Source organism: Anolis carolinensis, chromosome 2 (assembly GCF_035594765.1).
Source record: "Anolis carolinensis isolate JA03-04 chromosome 2, rAnoCar3.1.pri, whole genome shotgun sequence".
Taxonomy (NCBI): domain Eukaryota; kingdom Metazoa; phylum Chordata; class Lepidosauria; order Squamata; family Dactyloidae; genus Anolis; species Anolis carolinensis.
The window spans coordinates 156,870,517-156,886,036 of NC_085842.1; the positions used below are offsets into that span (position 1 = coordinate 156,870,517).

The 15,520-nt window shown below is 45.7% G+C and overlaps 1 protein-coding gene across 4 annotated transcripts in view; it reads right to left on the minus strand.

Moving 5' to 3' along the window:
* adcy6 (adenylate cyclase 6) overlaps window positions 1-14,542 on the minus strand; it is an 86,838-nt gene extending 72,296 nt beyond the window's left edge. The window contains exons 1-3 of one of the 4 annotated variants that reach the window (XM_008104027.2): window positions 14,254-14,542; window positions 9,972-10,090; window positions 8,622-9,462 (exon numbers count right to left, since the gene is read on the minus strand). In XM_008104027.2, the coding sequence (XP_008102234.1) occupies window positions 8,622-9,461 (840 nt within the window). In that variant the 5' untranslated portion in view covers window position 9,462; window positions 9,972-10,090; window positions 14,254-14,542. Of the gene's footprint in view, window positions 1-8,621; window positions 9,463-9,971; window positions 10,094-11,764; window positions 12,320-14,253 lie in introns of those variants that run through there. The other 3 variants (XM_008104026.2, XM_008104028.3, XM_062970902.1) reach the window with 3 other exon arrangements.
* Window positions 14,543-15,520: the final 978 nt, after the last annotated feature.

Consider the following 15,520-nt stretch of genomic DNA (forward strand, 5'->3'; position numbering starts at 1 on the left):
AGTTTGGGGACCCCTGGACTAGACTGTAGAAGCCACAAGGGAGTGAGTCCGAGACAACAGAGGTCACATTAACATTTCCCAGAAGACTGCCAACCGCACATGGGCCAAAGAAGAGTTGTGGCAGCAGTAAAGGAAATTGACAGAGTGAACCAGACCTAAGATTTTTGGCATTTCATCCATTTCTTCCCAGCTAGAGTCCAGTTGACTAGATGCTGAGCCAATTTTATGATTCCCGCTAGTTACGCATTCTTGTTGGGCATTAGGATCACACTGTGCCCTTTTCTAACTTACATGATAGTGAATAGTTTTTGAAACTCAGCAGTCACTGAGACAGAGTTAAAAAATAAAAATTCAAGAAGCAGATGAAAAAAGGCTGTTTATAATCCCTTAACACAGAACCACAGTGGAGCCAGAGAGAATGTTTGAAAGCAGATCAGTCCCAAAGAGTGCTTGCTTTCACACACTTTCTCCAAAGCACCCTGAGGCAGATTAAGAAAGTTGAAAGGGCAACATGCTACATTAAACAACAAACGGCTCCACTTGCCTAAAGAATTCGCAATCTGCAAGCACAATGGCTCCATGTCCTTCTAGAGCTTTTAGCACACACTCACACACCAGCATAAGTTAGCAGCACAGAAGTATGCACCTTCACAATACAATTATCAGTCAGAATTAACACAGAAGTACTTCAAGTAATCGTGTCAGTGCTGGGAAATACGCAATGTCCAATCAATCTGACTATTAGCAGCTAGTTTTGCCACTTCAAACCTGCCTGGCCAAAATATGGTCAGTAGAGGCTGGGGGAATATTGGCAGCAGAGACTGGGGGAAATAGAAGTTTTCCATAGAAAATGCACATACTTATGGCACATTTTGGGGAGGACATATTTGTAAAATACATCTTATTCCCCATGGGACAGCCGAGCTTCAGTGAGGAAGGTCTGGATTTAAAATACTTGCTCAGCCAGGTAGCTCAGAACACCTGTTTGGTATATGTGAGGGCCCCACACCACTCCCAGTTTCTCTGGTTAACCAGAGCCTCGGATTAAAGCTCCAGGCAGGTAGTCACAGGTAACCAGGAATGCCATGCAGGCAAGTGGGCAGGCAGGTGGAGCAGGGAGCAAGCATTTTGTCCCTCCTCTGCACCCAAAACAGAAATGCTACCACAGTGACTTCAGGAAGGAGGAACTCCACTCCTCCTTTCACCAACTCTCAGCAGCAGCTGGCTAGTATTTTTTCCATGAGCTATAGCACTGCTTTTTAAACTGTGGGTCTCAAACCCAAATGGAGTTTCCTTAGCTCAAGGAAAAATTTCGCAACAGTAAAAAGTTTCTGAATGCCATTCATTTACACAAATCTGACAGAAACAATGTGTAGTGGTTATTGTGAACTCTGCAGGAAATGCTTCAGCTGTACTCCACAAAAAGGAAAACCAGCCTGTTTAGCAAGCCTTGCAAATGCTGATTTATTTTCAGTAAATGTTTGATGTTTATACTTACTTTATATATCTATGTACTTGGGGTCACGTAAACATTTCTCAGGTCAAAACGGATCCCGAGTGGAAAAGTTTAAGTAGCTCTCAACTATAGTACATTCCTTGGTCTTCTTTACAAGTATGGACTAACAGAGCTCAGCTTTGACTTAGGTAGAAGAGCTATATGACTTAGGTAGAAGAGATATATGAGGACTCTGCCTGAGACTGTGGAAGGTTGAGTCCAGCCACAGCGACCAGTTGTCACACTTGGCATAATATGGCTGGCCTCCATTATTAGTGTTGCAACCCAGAAGTCATTTTAATAAGTCAAACACTTTTTAGTAATCTGTTTTTAGGGGTAGTTTTAGTACTTTGTAGTTTATAGCTTGTAGTGTGGTTGTGTTAGATATGTTGTGTATGTATGATATGTTTTTAAATTATTCTAAATAGACATTATTCAATAAAATTAAAAAGAAAAGGAATTAGTTGATCAGTCAATTAAGCTTATTTGTGTGTGTTTGTGTGTTTCAAGTCACCTGTTGACTTAAGGTGACTTGAAGTTCACAGGTTTTTTTTTTAAGGCAAAGACTACTCAGAGATGGCTTGGCCAGTTCCTTTCTCTGAAGTATTTATTTCCCATACTTGTATCCCGCCCTTCTCACCCCGAAGGGGACTCAGGGCAGCCTCACAATCAGCAGCAATTTGATGCCCAACATACAATTCCAAAAATAATTACAATTAAAAACCAAACATTGAACATAAATAAGACAGCAGTTAAAATCACGCCAAGTTCCATATCGAAAATGGTGTGAACTGAAAGACAGCCCACATCATCTTGTATTTGTTGGTGGTGTCCCATCCAAATATGTACTCGTCAGAGCTGACCCTGCTTAGCTCCCAAGATCAAATGAGATCTGGGGTATTCAGGGTTTGGGAGTGAGGAGCCAGAAGCAGAAAAAGTGTGTGTTCTTTGTTGATAACACTTCATGTGTTATATCCAGCAGCGTCTTACAAGAATGCTTCCTCTTTTTTGTGTGTGAGAGAAGGTAACTTGCTTCTTTTGAAACTCCAGCAAGCTATCACATACTAGGATAGACTATTTCTCCAAATGGCCCTGGTTGTGATAAAATAATAATGGATAGGAGAAAGACTTTAGGAATGAGGAAAAACACTTTTTTCAGATTAAAAAAAATGGTGTATGGGAAAATCAGCAGATTTTGTGGTGGGAAAGAGCCTTCGGATGCAAAAGAAACTACTGGACTACACATGGTACAAGCCTACACTTTGTTCATCCTGATCTGGTCCAAAACAGTTTAGTCTAAGTAGTACCAACCTTCCCGATTCTATCTACCTATTGATCAATCAATATGATGTCAAGATGCAGGACGTCTGCTTTACCAATGAGCTAGTGTCTTCTTCCTACTTTAAAATGGTGCTTCCCACTTGTCTATAATGTATGTATGTATGTATGTATGTATGTATAGTGTGTGGGGGGGAGGGAATATGTATTTTTTTCAAACAGTTGCCTAATTAGTTGAAACATCTTTTTCGGCAAATTAACTAACACTTAAAAAAAAAATCAATCTAAGCACTGCAGCTCTATTTAGTATGCATAAGCCAGTTGCTTGCGTCTTTTCCTTGGTCACTCAGGGTTTCCCTTGCAGCTTATCCTCATGCTCTACATGTGACCAGTGCTCACAGTGACAGGTACTAAGCATCTTCATAAACTTCCAGGTCTTTTCTAAGCAATGTCATCCTGGCTGGATTTGTCAAAGAATACAGACTTGTAATCTGCCCTAAGCCATGGGAAGAGCAAATGAAGGAAGTGTAAATAAAAAAATACAGGATAAAGTTTTCTCTCTGGTCAGCTATTGCTGCTGTGACACTGAAAAAGGGATCTTAATATGCCTGCCACTTGAACGGCTTTGGAAGAAGGCATAAGGGAGTCTGCACTGTAAAGCCATAATTTACAAGGTTGAGGAAGGAAGAAAGCAAGGCCAATATCAACACTCCTGAGAAGCCAATTCCACTTTGCCTTGTCTGACACCTGCCAGGCTATTGTCGTGTGCCTTGAACTTGTTTCTGACTCATCCACACTCTTGGCAAGGTTTGTTCAGAGGGAATTCATGAGGACTACCATATATCAGCAGGTGACTTGGGGGGGGGCACCAACTCTGTGTAAATAATATGGCAGATACCACTTTATCTGCCATGGCATCAATGCTATGGGATCAAGGGAGCCATAGTTTTAGAAGGCCTTTAGCCTTCTCTTTCAAAGAGTGCTGGTGCCTCACCAAACTAGAATTCCCATGAGTCCATAGCATTGACCCATGGCAGCTAAAGTGACAACAAATTCTACTGTGCATGCTGGAACACACATGCACACATATACTAGGATGATTACAGGGTGCTTTCAGTATTATCGAGCTCATGAACTTGACTGCCAATTATGGGGTTCTTCCTAACATGATACTATGATTTAAATGTGTTGTCGAAGGTTTTCATGGCCGGGATCACAGGGTTGTTGTATGTTTTCCAGGCTGTATGTCCATGTTCCAGAAGTATTCTCTCCTGACGTTTCACCCACATCTATGGCAGGCATCCTCAGAGGTTGTGAGGTACCTGCCATAGATGTGGGTGAAACATCAGGAGAGAATACTTCTGGAACATGGCCATACAGCCCAGAAAACATACAACAACACTATGATTTCACTATGACACTTTGGCAATAAAAATGAAATACACAGATATAGGATGGGTGACACCCTGGTGGTGGAGTGGGTTAAACCCTTGTGCCAGCAGGACTGATGACTTGAAGCTTGGGTTGCTGACTTGAAGGTTGTCGTTTCGAATCCAACCCAAGGAGAGCGCGGATGAGCTCCCTCTATCAGCTCCAGCTCAATGCGGGGACATGAGAGAAGCCTCCCACAAGGATGTTAAAATCATCAAAACATCCAGCATCCTCTGGGCAACGTCTTTGCAGACGGCCAATTCTCTTACATCAGAAACAACTTGCAGTATCTCAAGTTGCTCCTGACATGGGGGGAAAAAAAACACTGGCTTGAAAACAGTCCAACTGAATATGAATCAACAGTATGATTCGGCAGCTAAAAAAGCCAATGCGATTCTAGGCTGCATCAATATGAGCGTAGTATCGATATCGAGGGAAGCCATAGTCCTACTCTATTCCACTTTGGTCAGAGCTCACCTGGAGGACTGTGTCCAATTCTGCACACTGCAATTCAAGAAGGATATTAGCAAACTAGAAGGTTTCCAGAGAAGGGCAACCAAAATGATTCAAGGTTTTGAAATCAAGCCCTTTGAGGAACAGCTGAGGGAGCTGGATGGGTTTAGCTTGGAGAAAAGAAGGATGAGGGGTTATGATAGCCATATTTAAATATTTGAAAGGATGTCACAGTGAGGGAGGGGGCAACCTTGTTTTCTGCTGCTCTGGAGACTAGGTCAAAATGGCACAATGGATTCAAAGTGCAGGAAAAGAGCTTTCACCTAGACATTTGGAAGAATTTCCTGACGACAAGAGCCATTTGGTAAAGGAAGATGCTACTTCTCAGGGTAGTGAAGTCTCCTTTTCTTAAGGTTTTTAAGCAGAAGCTGATGGCCATCTGTCAGGGGTGCTTTGATTGTGTTTTCTTGCATGGCAGGGGGTTGGACTGGATGTGATCTCTTCCAGCTCTATGATTCTAAGATAAACCAATCCTATTCACTGTTCATTGTTTAGAAAGGAAGAATAAATTAGTAGAAAGAGAATTCTAACAGAGTGGGCAAAGGATGAAATCCTTCAGGGTCGTGACTTGTTTTGTTTCTGCTTTGGAGATGCTGCTATAATTGCAGACAGTATAATAGAACTTGTCTTACTTGTTCATTTTGATTCGTTGATCTATGGGTTTGGTTTTTTAAAAGTCTTCCTTGACAAAAAAAAGTTGCTACAAGGAGCTGAATCCTAAATTATCACTGAAAAAGAATGTTGTGCAGTGAACAAGGCAAGGTGAAAGCGGTGGCATAATGTTATCAAAGATTTTTTATCGTGTCAGAAGTGACTTAAAAACATACTGCAAGTCGCTTCTGGTGTGAGAGAATTGGCTGTCTGCAGAGATATTGCCCAGGGGATGTGTTACCATCCTGCTGGGAGGCTTCTCTCATGCTCCCCCCCCCCATGGGAAGCTAGGGCTGACAGACAGGAGCTCACCTCTCTTGAGGATTCAAACTGATAACCTTCAGGTCAGCAGTTCAGCCGGCACAAGGGTTTAACCCATTGCTTACTATAGGTAGCCAGCACTGAAACAGCACAGCTCTTGGAAAACAAGGGGGAAAGCATCACATAGCTTTACAGCAATTTTAAATGGGTATAAACATATTACCAAGACAGTCTAGAAAAAGCTAGATTAGTATTCTATGTAGCCACCCTCTAGGAGCCCCCGATGGCACAGCAGGTTAAACTGCTGAAATGTGGAACTTGCTAACCGAAAGGTCAGCAGTTAGTATCAGGGGAGTGGGGTGAGCTCCCGCTATTAGCCCCAGCTTCTGCCAACCTAGCAGTTCGAAACATGCCAATGTGAGTAGATAAATAGATACCACTACAGTGGGAAGGTAACGGCACTCCATGCTGTCATGCCAGCCACAAATGGAGATGAGCATCAGCCCCCAGAGTCAGATACAACTAGGCTTAATGTCATGGGGAAACCTTTACCTTTACCTAACCATCCCCTTGTGGCCTCTTCCCCCCTTATCTTTTCCTCCTCCCTCTTTGCCCACTATACATTTGAGTAATATATCAATGCTACTATAGCATTTGCCATCCCAATTTTAATAATCTGTGTTTAAGGACTTTAAGGATATCATAATTGCAGCATTATTATGTTATATTTTAGGATATAAATTTGATGAATTTCAGAAGAATTAAAAAAAAAATCTAAAGAAGTATTGGGCAGGAACAAAATTATCTTGTTGTTTTGTAGGAGAAAAGTTATTTAAGTACAGACAGCATGTAATGGCTTCAAAGGAAGCTTGAAGTTTTCCATCTACACATTTAAATTCTACTTCTGCCTTTGATTCACCAGTGAACTCCCTAACAGAGAACCGAAGCCAAGATTTGCAATGTTAAGTGTATGAAAGGTTAGGATGGAGATAAAACAGGATGTTATACAACAGTACTCTGCTCTCATACCAAGCTAATCATGTCACAAGTCAATTGCTTAGGACTACATTGGAGATATGGTTTTATATGTGATTTGGATAGTTAGGTTTATGTTATCCTTCATGATACATGTAACATCTTTCATTGGAGATGTTTCTAGTGTGCAGATGTTGACAGATATACATCAACTCTTTTCTCGTGCATGTTTTTAAAAAACCTCTAACCTCTTTTTAAAAAATCATGCCTATTTCACTCTAGTTTTGAAAAAGATCAGAGATGAGAGATGCTAGAAACAATCAAGAGAGGAGGGAGAATTGATATCCAAAAAAGTATATAAAAATTACAGGCTTGTGTAGAATACTGGAGAATTGGAACAGATAATAAACGTCTGGAATACAGAGTAAATAGCTAAAAACAAAGCACACCAAGTCATCACCCCAGCCATTGCTAGTTCCACTGCAATATCTTCTTCCTCGCTTCAGCACTTTCCCATATATTCAGCCATACCAGCACCAACAAGACTGTTCCTGTGTTGAAAATGTTGAAATCTGCAGATATCGCTGCAGATTCCATTCCAGGCAAAAGGATTTGATGGTTGTTTCAGCCACACTAATTTTTAAGTACACCTCTCCCACCACAAAATGCCCAGGAATTAAGAAGGGACAAGAAATGCACAAATATGGAACAGCCTCAAAATGGAAGGACATGTTTATAGAGATATCACAAACCAAAGTGAACGTCTGTGAATACTTTTCATATGGGTAAGTCCCTTGTGATTCTTGTGGCTGGGTTAATCCTTTTGCATATTATTCCCTTTTTTTGGAAAACTTTAAATGTCTTGGCTGCATTTTATTTGCCTGCTGCTGACATTTATGACACTCATGAACTCTATTAAAAATACATTCTATTTTTAAAAAATCTCTCACACACGCATTCCTTCAGAGGAGAGCTTCTCACACTGTTCAGAGTGTTCTGGAGGAAGAGTAATCACAAACACAGAGAGAAATTGGGGAGGGGGGAGGACAACTGCAGCAATGGGAGGAGTCATCGGATACAAACTCCTCCTGTGCAACTGAAGGCTTTCCATGCTACTCATCCAGGAAGGAGTGAGTTACCAGCAGCTCCCATGATGCGCCATATCAGTCTTAAGGCCAGGGGTGGGCACAGTACACCCCACAGCCTGCATGTAGCCCCTGAGCCCCATTTTTGTGACCACTGCACAATTTCCAAGACTTTCTTTGCCCCTTGATTATGCAGAAAAATCTTCAAATATGTTCAAACATGTGGAAACACTCCAGTCACAAGTAACCCAGAGTCCGGCACTGTGCACAAAACCCTGTTTTGATTTATGATCTTTGTCAATACAATGCCATTTTGAGAACAGCTGACAATGAAAATTGTGGCATTTGGTATGGCTGTTGGGGGATGGAGTCTCATTGGGGGGGGGGGGGGGAATTGACTACAGCACCCAGAATCCCTCAACTAGCTGTGACATAGGCCAGAACTCAGAAACATTGCTTTTATTTATTTCTTTTTTCAGTACTGTGCTTCCTAGAACAGCATATCCATCATGGCCAGAGGTATATATGGGCAGTATGGGATTCTAGGGTGGTTGTAGCTTTGGTATTTCCACACTTTATCATGTGATAGAGAGGCTTTCTGTGTGGTTTTGGTGAAAAAATTGCACGAAAACTGCAGGAGGTTTGGAGTCTTGGGGTCTGATGAAAGAATAATGCTTCCAAGTTTTGTTGCAAGCCCTGTTATTGCTCTCCCAACAAGACTTGTTACACCAGAATCTATTACTATCCCTCTATCTAGCTTTTTCCATACACCCCCTTCCTTTCATGTCCAAGCCATGGCCCTCTTTTCAGCACAGCAATGCTCATCCATTAGTGTTAGGTTTCGGTTCTCCCTTTCTCAGCAATTTTTAACCCACTCCTTTAGCACCTAGCAGGCTCACTCACTCGTTACCTGCACTCCTCCCTTCCCTTACCTGTTTCCAAAGAAAGGAGTCTGTCTTGTTTAGATGCCAAGAGATGACCAAATGAAGCACCGAGAGCAAGGCTCCAGCCAGCACAGCCACCCGCATGCGTACAGGCAGGAGAGTATAGATGATGTAGATGAAGAAGACGCTCCACCAGACCCCTTCGGAGGCACTTCGTGGCGAGACCAGAAGGGTGCCCAGAGCCTGCACCCCACACAGTGCCCCGATGACTAGGTAGCTCACAGCCCACATGCAGTCCTGATGGAAGCTGGTCCGGTTGCACAGAAACATAAGGGAGAGGAAGAGGGCGGCTGCTACAGCCAGGGCGGCAGCGTACGGCACACGAGGGCTGCCAGGCACACAGTGGAATACCAGCATGATGCCACAAGCCAGCACCAAGACTCCCATGAGCACAGTCAACGAGCTCTGGTTCATCTGAAAGAAGTAGCGCTGGTAGAGGCGCTCCAGCTTGGCTGACTGGAAACGCTTGGATCGGAACACGTGCAGGAGGCGCCGGCCACAGTCCCTGGCCGAGAACCCCTTGGTCTCCGCCGCAGTTCCCCCACTGTCCTCAAAGCCCAAGTCCACGGCTTTGAGCCCCAAGTCCCCTGCCCCGCTGGCAGGCGGTGGAGGTGACAGCGGCTGCTTCTTGCCATAGTGGTCCTCCTGCCACGAACAATTGAGCCCAAGTCCCCCACTGCCTCCTCGCTCCAGTTCCGGGTCCTGCAAGCAGCTCATGTAGCGCGGGCCGCAGAGCGCTGGGCGATGGCGCTTGGGCCCATTCCGCTCCCCCCAAGCAGTCTTCCGCTCGTCCACTTTGGGCACCAGTATGCCACTAAACCAGGACATGCTGCAAAGGAAAAGGCAAGTGAGACTAGAGCTAGAAAAAGAAGCACTAACAGCCAAAAAACACTTGGCCCCCGAGTCCCTCCCTGAGGCAAAGACCTGCGGGAGGGAGAATGCGCTCAGATTGTTTCCAGTCTTGGTTGCAAGTCACACAGCAAACATATAAAAGCCATTAGACAGGATGTGCTTCTAGCAAGGAAGCTGGATCCAAGACAGCATGAGACAAGATTCAAGTGGCAGGAGATACCAAACATGAGAAAACTCCCTTTTCAAGGCAATAAATGCCAGCACCCTGTGGATTCTAGGCACTTTTTTCCACCTGAATTTTCCAAACCTTGTTGATCAGTGGAAGGTGTGGACAATAATCCAAGAGGCTTCCAAATTTCAGTTCTAGGAAAATAACACCTGGAAATATCACAGAAGAATGTTTCTGACCTATCAGGGAAAACTGCCCTACTGCCATAATCAGAAACCACACATTCTCTGTTGTAAGGAAACACATGCACCCCATACCTGAAAGGCCACTGGGAACTGGGTGTGATGAGGCGACATGGATCTCCACAGGGAAAGCAGAGCAGCAACTGTGAGGGGCACCTTTTATTTCCTCTTCAACATTGAGCTGGAACTACAACCTGCTGGGAGAAATGGAGCTTGTCAGGCTGGTCATTCATGCTAAATCCTATTCCACAGCTGATGGCATCTGTAGCAATTCCATTCTGCAATTCTCTGGGAATCTAGACCAGGTTTCGATCTCCTGATCAATCTGTACCGACCGCCACACATTCCCCTCTCCTCGCATTCTGCTGCAAACACTTCAGAGACTTGTACTGCTTTAGTGTCTTGTGGAGTGATAGAATCACCTTCTTTAAAAAGAATTTCAGGAGGGTTTTTGCACGGATTTCTGAATTTCTCCAAGGTATTGGACTAGATCAGTGGTTCTCACCCTGTGGGTCCCCAGATGTTTTGGCCTTCGATTCCCAGAAATTCTAACAGCTGGTAAACTGGCTGGGATTTCTGGGAGTTATAGGGTAAAACACCTGGGGACCTACAGGTTGAGACCCATGGACAGATGGCCTTTGAAGACCCTTTCAGTTCTGTAGCATTATGGTTCTGGAGAGTCCAATCACACTTAGATTTATTTACCTGCTTTTTATCTATGTACTTTTGTATCTCCTCTCATCCCTTTCCTACTTCCTATCGTCTCTATAATTCACTGTCTTTCCTGCACAAAACTCTACTCTGTCATGCTTTTGGTGCACAGAGGTGGGATCTTGAAGGCTATGCCTGCAGAGCTCAAACTCTGACAAGTCCTACTAAAGTGGCAATCCTTTGAATATGCTCCTGGCTTCTGTTGCCTGGGCATGTGCTTGGCTAAATAGCTCATCACTAGATAGTGGGCACCAGGTGATGAACTGGCCACAGCACTTATTAACACACATACAAAGAAATCCCATAAAGTAGCTGTGATCTACTTCTCTGGAGGGACTATCTGCACCACTACAAATCATGGGCCATTAAGGTAAATACTATATGGTTAAGGAGCAAACTGCATACTCCCCTTGCATCTACGGCAGGCAAAATAAAAAATAAATAAAATATAGCTGTAGGAAAAAAATTATCTTAACAAATACAGTACAATCAGAAAATAAAGACACAGACACACTGAATCAGAAAGGAAGGCTCCAATTGACTTTAGCTTTGAGTGACAACCCTTGGACCCTCCAGACCTATTGAAGACATTATGAGAGCTTAGTCCAAAACGTCTCTAATGCCAGAGGGTTGTCTTCCCCAAACTAGAAAACAATCACAAGTACCAAACTACCCAATAACATTTAACTCACAAGCTGCCAGCACTAGAGTGGTGTATAGAGAAAGAACTACAATCATGCTTTTTAATGGTTGCTCCAGCAACAAAACAGCCGTAATGTTAACACTATATCTAAAGCAATGCCCTACATGCTAACACATTTCAGAGTGACCACAAAAAGAGGGGGTAGGAAAAAACAGACAAAGGGAACTACATCAAAAGACTGCAGTCATATTGGCTGGGGTCACCAGGGAATGGAGTGAAGCCCATTCAAAGAGTGTCCTTAAGCACATCTGTGCCCTTCTCCCCATTGCAGAAGTGGAAATCATGCAGCCGTCCAAAGGTTGTTTGACTGCAAATCCCACTAGTCCTAGCCTACTGAGAAATTCTGGGAGCTGTAGCCCAACCACATCTGGAGGGCCATTTCACTCACAGCTGCACACAGGGACTCACACAAATCCAGACCATTCCCAAATTCCCCTTCCCCTTTTTAGCTCACCCGAACCACTGGACAAAGATCAGCAACCAAGGATAAAGGAATTCCAGCCCAGGACAGGCTCTGCCAACACGCAGTTTACTAGACGCCTTCATTTCGGCTTCCTCTGCTCTCCCAGCCTTGAGAAGTCCACCCTCTTTCCCAGAGTTTCGAGGAGCTTTGCCCAGTGTGTGACAGAATGAGTTTTGAATGAGGGGAAAGGGGAGGGTGGAAGAACAGAGGTCCTGGCAGCCGATTTCCTCTTTCCAGCCCAGCTCGCAATTCAATGTGAAACCAAACTGGAATAGTTTTCCCCTTTCAAACTCTATTTGTCTTGAGTGCCAGCCAAAACCAGGGCTTGTTTTAGCTCCAACCTCTTCAGAGAGCGATTCCAACACCCTCCTACACAGTCCTTATCTGCATCCATCCCAGGAGATGGCGTCACCGCCATGACATCACTGCCCTTTACGGTTAGGAACAGAGATGTGTTTCAGAGGCAGGAGCCCCCCTCGTTTCTTCGCCTCCCCACAGAACACAACTCCACACAGGCCACCCTTGAGTGCCACAGCAAAGGCATGGCAGCCCACTGGGCAGGACTCTGCCACAAGCACCACCGCCAGCGTGGGGCAGAGTCACGGCCACCAACGGCTCAGCCGACAAGTGGCACTTGAGGACAGCTTTGTCCACGTTGGGAGGTCAGGGAGTGCAGGCAAAATACAACCTTACAAACTGAAAAATTGGAGGGGAAAGAAGCGAGCACTAGGGAAGTCAAGAAGAGAAGGGCCTGAGCTAGAGAGCAACAACACTGTACACATTTCAGGACTCTAGCGCAACAGGATACTTTTCTTTTAAAAAAAAGCACCCTTAACCAATACAACAATAAACAAGAACACTCCAATGGAACAACATGTTGAGGTGAGTAGTCAGTATCCTAACATGTAGGCATGGTGTTATGGTTCCTCACTGAGATATACCCTTGCTGCCCCAGACCCACCACCCTGCAAAGAGGCATCTCTACACTCCACGAAATATCCCCGGTCAAGTGTGTTGTCAAAGGCTGTCATGGCTGGAATTCCTGGGTTGCTGTGAGTTTTCTGGGCTGTATGAGCAAGTTCCAGAAGCATTCTCTCCTGATGTTTCACTCATATCTATGGCAGGCATCCTTAGAGGTTGTGAGGTCTGCTGAAAACTAGGAAGGTAAAAAGGTAAAGGTTTTCCCCTGACGTTAAGTCCAGTCGTGACCGACTCTGGTGGTTGGAACTCATCTCAATTTCTAAGCCGAAGAGCCGGCATTGTCCGTAGACACCTCCAAGGTCATGTGGCCGGCATGACTGCATGGAGCGCAGTGGGGTTTATATATCCTGAATGTTCAGGCTGGGAGAAAGAACTCTTGTCTGCCTGAGGCAAGTGTGAATGTTGCAATTGGCCTCCTTGATTAGAATTGAATAGCCTTTCAGCTTCAAGGTCTGGCTGCTTACTGCCTGGGGGTAAGTAAACAGACAGTAAGCAGCCAAACCTTGAAGCTGAAAGGCTATTCAATGCTAATCAAGGTGGCCAATTGCAACATTCACAGCTACCTTAAAGAGACAAGAGTTTTTCCTCCCCCCCTGGACATTATTCCACAGATATATAAACCCCACTTGACTAGTTTCCAACAGACCCCAACACCTCTGAGGATGCCTGCCATAGACGTGGGTGAAATGTCAGGAGAGAATGCTTCTCGAACATGGCCAGGAAAACAAGCAATCCACATCCAAGGCTTTTCTGGGTGCCACCACTGGGCTCAAACCAGGCTGTGGGTCAAGGCAGAGCCTTTTTCCCCCTTCTATCCTGCAAAACCACACTCTTCCCATTACCTGGCTGCTTCCTATATTTCCCAGGGGGAAAAAAATAAGGCTTCTGACTGACACCCCCTTCCAGATCTGGCCTAAGGACCCATCAAGGAGTGAGGAGAAGCCCATTTGCACCTTCCTCAGGGATCCAGGCTGAGAAGGAGCTCCCTCTTGGGGAACCAGAGGGAAACCAATGTAGGGGGGGGGGGGTCATGCATTGCAAGCCTAGGGGTTACACTTCACTAACCTCCTATAGGGCAAGCATGGGCAAAGATGGGCCCTCCAGGTGTTTTGGACTTCAACTCCCAGCATTCCTGGCCTCAGGCCCTTTCCTTTTCCCCCTCAGCCGCTTAAGCGGCTGAGGGGGAAAAGGAAAGGGCCTGAGGCCAGGAATGCTGGGAGTTGAAGTCCAAAACACCTGGAGGGCCCAACTTTGCCCATGCTTGCTCTATAGGGTCAGGATCCATGAGGTGCATTGCTCCCTGGGGTCCCTGCAAGCCGATAACCCCAAACCCACCCCTCCAGACTCGGATCAAGGCTGCTCCCAAGGCAAGGGCTGGGGCTAAAGCGTCGCCCCCTCCTCTTCTCTTCTCTTCTTTTCTCCGCTTGCCCTCTTCCCCGCCTTAAAGGCCCCTCCGCCCCCTTAAAGGGAGAAAGAGAGGGTCCTGCAGATCCACTCACCTCTTGGCCTCCTCCTCTTCTTCGAGGCTGCAGCGGAAAGAGAGTCCGGCGGCCCAGCTCCGGCCCCTGTTTACAGCGCGGCCCGCGTCCTTCGCCTGCTCCTCCGCCGCTGCCTCTTCTCCATTCCTGCCTGCTGCTGCTCCGGGCCCGGCCTCTCCTCCTCGTCCTCCGCCGCCGCCGCCTCCTCCTCCCTCCGCCTGTCCGGGGTAAACGCCCTCTCGCCCGGATCCGCCACCAGACCAGGCCCGGCCCGCTCCGCGTTGCAAAAGGGATCGGGCCCAGCCGCTCTTAAAGGCGCAGGACGCGCAGGGTTCGGGGGTCAGGCCCAGGAGGAAGGGGAGGGGGACACCCTAAGGGAGGCACCTGCTTGCAAAGCAGCCCCTGCTCCCTCCTTTGCAAAGGGTGCCTCCCCCACCCCTTAACAAGGGACCTCATACAGTAGAGTCTCACTTATCCAACATAAACAGGCCAGTACAACGTTGGATAAGCGAATATGTTGGATAATACGGAGGCATTAAGGAAAAGCCTATTAAACATCAAATTAGGTTATGATTTTACAAATGAAGCACTCAAACATCATGTTATACAACAAATTTGACAGAAAAGGTAGTTCAATACGCAGTAATGCTACAGTATGAAGTAATTACTGTATTTACAAATTTAGCACCAAAATATCACGATGTATTGAAAACATTGACTACAAAAATGCGTTGGATAATCCAGAACGTTGGATAAGCAAGTGTTGGATAAGTGAGACTCTCCTGTACCTGGAAGACACCCCACACACTACCTAGATCTTGGATTACAGTTCTCTCACCCACCCTACTGAGCCCCCCACTGAGCCCTCGGTGGTGCAGTGAGTTAAACCCTTGTCCTGGAGAGGACTGATGACTTCAAGGTTGGGTTTCTGAGGTTGCCGGTTCGGATCCAACCTGGGGAGAGCACAGATGAGCTCCCTCTGTCAGCTCCAGCTCCATGCGGGGACATGAGAGAAGCCTCCCACAAGGATGGTAAAAACATCATAGAATCATAGAATAGTAGAGTTGGAGTAGACCTCATGGACCATCCAGTCCAACCCCCTGCCAAGAAGCAGGAAATCACATTCAAAGCACCCCTGACATAGGGAGATGGGAGCAAGCTTGTTTTCTGCTGCCCTGGAGACTAGGATGCGGAACAATGGCTTCAAACTGCAGGAAAGGATATTTCACCTGAACATTAGGAAGAACTTCCTCACTGTGAGAGCTGTTCAGCAGTGGAACTCTCTGCT